This window comes from Pteropus medius, unplaced genomic scaffold (assembly GCF_902729225.1).
Source record: "Pteropus medius unplaced genomic scaffold, Ma_sr-lr_union100, whole genome shotgun sequence".
Lineage (NCBI taxonomy): Eukaryota > Metazoa > Chordata > Mammalia > Chiroptera > Pteropodidae > Pteropus > Pteropus medius.
In genome coordinates, this window is record NW_024345567.1 from 1 (window position 1) to 8,269 (window position 8,269).

An 8,269-nucleotide genomic window follows, 5' to 3' on the forward strand; every position below is an offset into this window, starting at 1 on the left:
ACACCTTCTGTCTCCTACACATTCACCCTGAATCAGTCACTCTCTTCTCACTTATGATTTTCTAAACAGCAAATCGAATGAACACTTTCCTATTGTTAACTTAAGAGACTTTTTCCACCTTCAATACTGTTGATCTGTTCATCCTTACACTCTTTTTTACTTAGTCTCCATATTGTTCTTAGTCTCCAATTGCTGTTCTCACTGTTTGTCCTATTCTATTGATAGCTCTTTCTCATTCAAACTTATTGGTTTTTCTTCTAATTATGGTTTATATGCCAAGGGTCCCCAACCCCTGGTACCTGTCTGTGGCCTGTTAGGAACCGGGCCGCACAGCAGGAGGTGAGAGGCAGGCAAAGGAGCAAAGCTTCATCAATATTTGCAGCCTCTCCCCAGTGCTAGCATCTCCGCCTCAGCTCCACCTCTGATCATCAGGCATTAGATTCTCAACCTGTCATGAACTGTGCTTGCAAGGGATCTAAGTTGCGTGCTTCTTATGAGAATCTAATGTCTGATGATCTGAAGTGGAGCTGAGGCAGTGACGTCTGCACTGGGAAGCAGCAGCAAATACAGATTAACATTAGCAGAGAGGTTAGATTGCACAGAGACCATAATAAATCAATTGCTTGCTCATATCAAAACATTAGTGAGTGGCAAGTGACAATTAAGCAGAATCTGGTGGCAGGCTTTATAGTGGCAAGTGAGTTAATGTACTTCAATTGTACAGCTGTACCTGGTGGCAGGCTTTAAGTTAGAATCCGACACTTACCTTAGTCTGTGTGTGGCCCCCCCATTATTTTATTTACCACTTCCACCCATGCCTCTTTCCCGCACTGTGCACTTGTCCCAGTCACAGTTTTGGTAAGCCCACAAGCTAACCACAGCCAAAATGAGTAAAAAAAGATAGAAAATGTCATGGAGCACTTCTTTGGAAAGGAGGAAATCCCAATAATGAGACAGCAGAAGACTCTAAGACTGCCAACAAAAAGAAAGCTGCATTTAAAAGAAAATACCAAGAGTCCTACTTAAATTACGGGTTCATTGCAACAGGTGATTCATATTTTCCAAGCCCTGGGTGTTTCTGGGAGGGTGTTTTCGATGAGATTAACATCTACATTAGTACACTGGGGGAAGCAGAACACCCCCCTCAGTGTGGGTGCACCGCTACAATTGGGGAGGTCTGAATATAACAGGTCTGACTCTCTCCTGAATGAGGAAGAATTCCTCCTGCCTGGTTGCCTTTGAGATGGGACACTGGCTTTTCTCTGTCTTCAGGCTCTGACGGAAATATCAGTTCGTCCTGGGCCTTGAGCCTGCTGCCTTCAGCGTGGAACTATGCCATCGGCTCTCCTGGGTTTCCTGCTTGTCCACTGACCCTGCGGATCGTGGGACTTGTCAGCCTCCATAATCACGTGAGCCAATGACTTATAATATATAAACATAAATACAACTCCATTCTATTGGTTCTGTTTTTGTGGAGAACACTGATGAATGCAAGTATCTAAATCATATTTTGAATAGTTATAGTATTTTCTAATCATAAAGGAAACTCATGTGTTTTATCAGTTTTGGAAAATATTGAAAGCATAAATAATAAAATTAAGTAATTTTGTACCTTTCCACAAACAGGAGGACATGTTTGTATTTTGCTCTGTAGGTTTAAACCTTCCTTCCTGTATGTAAATGTCTCTTTCATACACACACACACACACATACATATTTTTATATACATAAGTATACATACACACATATACACACATATATGTGTATTGGGTGTCCCACAGTCTGTAAAAGTTTTTGTTCTAATATGTTTCAAGTGGTCATTGCCTTACAGTTTGGGAATAATTATATGTCATAAAAATGTAGGTTTTAAATTTAGATTAAACAACATATATTTCTGGAGAATAAAGAATATCAGAAAATGAATGTAGCTGCTTGACTGAAAGAACTAAGAAAACTGAGAAAAAATATAAGTGACAGCCACTTTCAATACACTGGACATCCAGCAAGAGAAGACCGTGCCTCCTCAGGGACTGAAAACAAACGAGGCGACTCGAGAAGTGCCCCAGCTTGCTGCCTTGAGCTCACAGCACAAGGACAGGTGCTCAGGTAAAACTTTATTGTTTTCTGGAGCTGAGGAGATGAAGCTGAGGATCAGAGTTCACAGGTCAAAGGACCAGAAGGAGAGAGCTCCCCAGAGAGAGAATTCCAGAGTCCACATGGGGGTCTTCGTGCTCCCACCAGTCAGAGGAGAAAACCAGAGTGTGCCCAGAGCATCAGAAAGCATACTTAGGAGTTTTTGTTTCTGTGCTGATGCAAAGTCAGTCCGAGATGTATGCCGCTTTGGCCCTACCTGACAAACTTTACTAGCAAAATCAAAAAGATCATAGGGTTTCTCAGAATCCTACGTGAGATGCAGAACAGAGCTGAAGAGTACATATATATAAAACAGTCACTAGCACCCTTGTGTTGGATAAGTGCGAACAAGGCCAAATTCACAGTTTGGCATCCAATCAAAAATGGCCAGGCATGCAAAGAAGCTAGAAAACATATCCACAAGAAGAAAAAAACTAATTGATCAAAACTGATCTAGAAATGGTACAGATGATAGAATAAGTAGGCAATGACATCAATAGTGTTATTATAAGTATGCCCATATGTCCAATTGACATGGAAAAAATGAAACATGTTAAATAGAGACATATAAGAAATATGGAAACAAATGAATTTAGTGGTGCAAACAGCAACATCAGATATAAAAATATACACTGTATTGTGATAATGACTGATTAGCTATAAAAAAGAAAAGACTATCAAGCCCATGTATGTTGAAAATCACCATTTATTATTATATCTATGAAGATGAAGGAAATGAAAGCACTAACACGAAAAGATATCTGCACTGACTCCCTCACATTCATTGCAGCATTATTTAGAACAGCCGAGACTTGGAAACCACCTAAGTATCCATGGATGGATGAATGAGTAAAGAAGATGTGATATATAGAGATAATGAGATATTATTCAGACATAACAGAGAAGGAAACGCCTCTTGCGATCACAAGGATGGACCGGGAGGGCCTTTCAGCACATGAAATAAGTAAGACAGAGAAAGACATAAACCATAGGATCTCATTTATGTGGAGAATCTCAAAACAAACAAACTCACAGACACAAGGAACAGATTGGTGGTCTTTGGTATGCAAGGCGGAGGCAGAGAGTGGGGGGTTCATGAAATGGGTGAAGGTGGTCCAAAGGTACAAACTCTGTTATAAAATAAATAAGTCCTAGAGGAAATAATTACAGAATCAGCATAAAATAATATCCCCCACATCCTAATTGTATTCACCACTGTGGAGGTTTTGAAGTTTCTAGGAATGCTGTGAAGCAGGCATTTGTGATTTCTTGGTGATATCTGAATTATTTTGCTGTGCAAATACAAGTACCATTGTCTTTGTAATAAAAAGATTTAAATAAACTCAAAAACAGAAATCAAAGTGGTGTATATTTCATAAAGTAACTGTTAGATGATGCGACAGACATGACATGAAAACTGAACAGGTTTGCACAATGAAAGGTCATTTTTCCATGTCAGTTAGCAGGGGCTGTGTGCTCTGAGGTGACTGAAGGAATCAGGCTGTTTGTATCATGAGCTTCATCTTCTGAACATGGATCTGTGTTGGTTGTAGAATGGAAGAAGAAAGCATGGGGATAGAGTACCGCCTCTCTAAAGCCTTGGCCTGGAAATAAATAATATTGCTTCTAGTTATATTTCCCTGGTAAGGGTCGTCACATACCCATTTCACACTGCTAGCAAACTGGCAATAGAGTCGACCAGTGTGCCAGAGGAGGTGGGCAAGACACCATATGGATGAGCACTTTCTGTCTCTCCATCAACTTACAGATTAGGTGCTCAATGGAAGAGCAACTATTAGAATTTGTCATGAAAACAACCCCTCCCATTCCCAGTGGAGTTTCTCAGAAGGCTAAATCTGCCTTGCAATTCCACAGCTTTTGGAGAGCCTACCATGGGACACGTGCTTCAACATACAGGAGAATGTCAATTTTCAAGAGGATCCTGTCAAACTTCAGGAAGGAGGGTGGGCCTTCTGTGCTCAAATGTGATGATTTGGAGTGTCTTTTGCAGTACTCTATGGTCTCAATAGGTTAGAAGGTTGTCCTTTCACAGAAGCATGGTCAACAACTCACCTTGAGAGTCTCGGCAACCTACAGTATGACAGTGTGCGGGGCACTGTTACAGGTGTCATCAGGGAAAGCCACCACCTTCCTTGGAACCAGTACTCAGGTAAGAGGTGGTGGGAGTACGCTGAATTATTTTAATCTTTTCCATTCAAAGATAGCATGGCTGATAAGATACTATTTTTCCTTGCTTAGAGTGACTCTGTGGTTCAAGGAATTCAGCTTCAATGAATGTTTGCTAGATAGTGACTGCCATAGCCTTACTTCACCTCCAACTTATGGGGAAGGATTTGGTTATCGAGCTCCTTGGTCAGTGTATTTGTTGACAGGCCAGTCTCAATTACAAGACACCATGAAAGCCCTAGTGGATGATTTCAAAAACCTTCCCTGCCTACATTATTATGTCCTCAAACTGGTAGTTTATGTACTGAACAGAATGCACAAGCCCATTTGGGAATTTATTTTTGAGACTCTAGTAGGGACACATGGGACTGTTAAAATTTCAGTGTCCAAAATGCCCTTTCCTTAGATGTGACTAAACCTGTCTGTCATCACCTTTGATGGACGAGAGTTTGCTGCTATCACACACGATCTCCCATGAAGAAAATGATGGCCAGGGAGCTGAGAGGCCCAGAGGCAGGAGGAGAGCAGCCGATTGTGGGCTGTCAAATTGGTGGCAGGGCACATCCCTCAGAGGAGGGGCCAGGGAAGAAGGGGCCAGTTGGTCAGGTTCCAGTGCTGGCCAGTGGGACATACCGGGAATGACTCAGTGGAAGGATGCTATGATTTGGACAAGTGCTGGGACAGAACCACAGCCAGCACCTGAGTAGAGTCAGTTGTCAAGGATCCCTGAGGTAAGGGACAGTAAACGAAGCTCACAGCCATTCCCCAAATTGTGTATTGTCCTCATGTATACCTGACACCTCACCTTTCTTCTCTGGGCCTGCTTTTAACTTTTGGCACCAACCAGCTAGTCCATGCACTGTGTTCACGGCACTGGGACAGGAGTTCGGGACCTCTTCCGTTACCGCCTCTAGAATCCCACCCACAATCCCAAAGTGGCTGTTAAGAGCAGTTTTTGTTCCAGTATTCAGTCTCTAAATGTTCAGAGACCCGGTCTCAGTGTGTGCTTTCCTCCTGAATCTTTCCCCCAGCCCACCATTCTGCCTTACTTGAAATGACTTCCCTCTGGAGGTCTTGCCCTGTCTGGCCCCAAACTGCCTTGCCTCGGGCAACCTTCACTTGACTGCTCTCATGGGGAACCTCTTCTCTTCCTCACCATTTCCTATCAGTTGAGCTTTCTGAATTACAGGGAATCTGTCTTCCTTTCATGGTAGCTGGTTCCAGCCTCATGATTCTATGGGCAGTGGCTCCATCTTCCTTTCTTACCAGGCCCCCATACCACCATGGCCCTTCCCAAGAGCAGACGCTCACATAAGTTTGGGGAATAGAAGAGAAATTGAGTCAGAAGACTAACTTGTTAAGAATTACTATCTCCTACATTTTATAATAAGCTAAGTATATTGAGGTATAAATCAAGTTTACAAAAGAAAAGACTGAGAAGAATAAGCTAAATCAAGGTTGATGATGTTTTACTATTTTTTTTTTTTTGTATACCATTATCCCAAACTTTAACTGTGGGATTCTTCGATATTTCCATGAAAATCTCTGCTGTTATTTAGTTTTTTTTCTTTTTATCTTACAGAAAAAAAAAGGTTCTCATTATGCACTTTGGGTGGAAGAAGATGGGGCCATTGGATCAGGCCTTGCTCTGGCTCTAGTGCCAGCTCTCCTTGCACCTCTGGTGCGTGCCCTTTTTTCTCGTAAAGCCTCTTCATATTGCGAGGAATAGGTACTAGGAACTGTGTCACCTGCCTTGGCCATAAATTCGAGGACTTTCATCTTGCTGGTCTCAGCGTAAGCTCTTGGGCCCCATAGGTACTCATGGCGAGGTGGATCACTGCCACGCACCTGGCGGTACTCCAGGTACTTCAGCTTCACCAGATCTCTATTGATGAGCTTTCCTGGCTCTCCATAGATGAAGTGCTTCTTCCCTGCATATACCTTCAACATATTCAGAAACTGCCAGACGTCTTCCTCGGTAGCACAGTTGCCCTTCATGAAGATGAGGCCCAGGATATTCATCAGAAGGCCGGTCTTGGGCCAGCCCCTGCCTGCACGCAGCCTCCCATTATTGGGGATGTTCAGTTTGCTGACAAACTCGTACATGTTTGAGTCGACTTCCTTCAAATCAATTGCAAAGACAACTTCTATGCGCTCAGAGGCCTCCTTGAGGATCTCAGCATATTCACCCTGTTTACTCTCTCCAAGGATCGTCTCTATGTCTTTCCTCAAAATGGGTTGGTTTACTCTATACTTGTGCAGGAGAAACTGCTCCACCACATCCACCTTCACAGTGGGAGAAGCACTTGCTGAGCTCTGAGCAGATAGGACCTCAAGTGAATAAGAATTTTCTTCATCTTGGCTTTCCTCACCATCATCAGAACTTGTATCAAATGTACCTGGAGAGGAGGTGGTGATGGCTGAGGCCCCGCTCGACTCCTGGAAAGTGGTACCTGACTCGGTCGGTGACATGCTCTGGGAAGGAGCCTCCAGGGCAGAGGAGCAGGAGGGAAGCTCTTCTTCCATAGCTGTAGCTTCATCAGACCTCTGAGTCTGGGACTGATTCAGTGGGTGGCGTTTCTCATGGGCACGAAGCTTATTCTTCTTACTCCGAGGCATGATGTCACTCACTGGTCAGTGATAGTAGTGAGCTGTGTGGGCAAGAGAATATTTCCCAGCACCTGGAGGAGGGAGAATGAGATGGTGTGTGTCCCTTCAACAGGGAGGTTCCACCTTGGCTTTGCCCAAGGCTGCCTATGCAGGGTCTGAGAGCAGTGCTCTAGGAACTCTCAGGACCCTGCTCTCATCAGCCATTCCCCTGAGAGCCATGCAGAAAATGTCAGTGTGTCCCTGGGACACAGCCATTCAGCCCTCCCTAGGTGTTACTGGGTGACAGCAGGGGCTAGCAAGGGGGACCCTGTGTCCTGGGTTTGGGAAGTGTTCTCAGTTCACTGTCAGGATCTTTATGTTAATTATTGTCCCGACCAGGTTCCCCAGTCCCTGTTGCTGCCCTGAAGCTGACACTTCAAACATCCCTGCCGTCATAAGGAAGATAATGGTGCTTCTGGCGGAGAGCACGCGGATCCAGCGCATCCCTGGGCCCTATCTGTCCTGGCCGGTTGGAGGTATGTTCTTTCTGAATGCAACATGGCATATAGGTAGGTCCTGAGGGCCCCCCTTTCAGCTGACTGTTGGCTTTACCCTCCCCACCCATTCAGGGTGGGTGGGTGGCCCGTCGGTCTGCACTCAGTTTCCTCCCTTGGCACTGCGAGGGCCAGGGTCCCCTGTCTCCCTTTGCTTGAGGCCTGTCTCTTAGTGAGGTCAGCACCAACCCCAGAGACACCAGGAGCAGAGAGTATGGCCTTATCTGCCTGCGCTTGCCTGACTTCTCCCAAATTCAAGAGGGATCGGGCAAGCTGAGGTCCCCACGCCAATGCTCCCAACGGGTCTCAACACCGTTTGAACCTCTGGATATATATAAGATTCTTCCCTCTACTGAACTGTCTCGACACCACGTAGGGGAAAGCCTCACATCTCTGTGACTAAGAGTAGGAATTCAGGGGTCCCTCTACTTGACAGAAGCCTGCGACCACCCTGAGTGACAGTGGCAGGGATTCTGCGGTGTCCTCTCAATTATGAGACTCGTGGTACGCGCAGTGACCGTGCCCCTCACCCTGACTCTTCCCATGACCTGGAAATCCTCCCTCTGCTGCCCCACTTCCAGCCCTTTAATCAGGGCCCCACCTGCCCGACTGTCCTGAGGACCAAGTGAGGAAGCACCTCCTTCTCCATCCCTCCCGGACCCTCCCGGGGTGAAGTCAGGAGTGGGGTCTGAGGTCCTGCATTCCGCACGAGGGTTCTCCCTCACTCTGTGGAGCCTGGACATTCTCCCTCTGCTCCGCTCAGCCGAAGTCCACCCGCCTCGGGCCGAAGCCGTTATTCCCCGACA

The 8,269-nt window shown here is 45.4% G+C and overlaps 1 protein-coding gene across 1 annotated transcript; it reads right to left on the reverse strand.

Annotated features, from left to right (window-relative positions):
* Positions 1-5,919: 5,919 nt before the first annotated feature.
* On the reverse strand, positions 5,920-6,939 carry LOC120611548 (melanoma-associated antigen B5-like). The gene has a single exon (XM_039873977.1). The coding sequence runs from the start codon at positions 6,937-6,939 to the stop codon at positions 5,920-5,922; it is 1,020 nt and encodes a 339-aa protein (XP_039729911.1).
* Positions 6,940-8,269: the final 1,330 nt, after the last annotated feature.

Excerpts from the sequence above, each read along its gene's own strand:
- LOC120611548 (XM_039873977.1), bottom strand. The coding sequence starts at position 6,939 with ATGCCTCGGAGTAAGAAGAATAAGCTTCGTGCCCATGAGAAACGCCAC.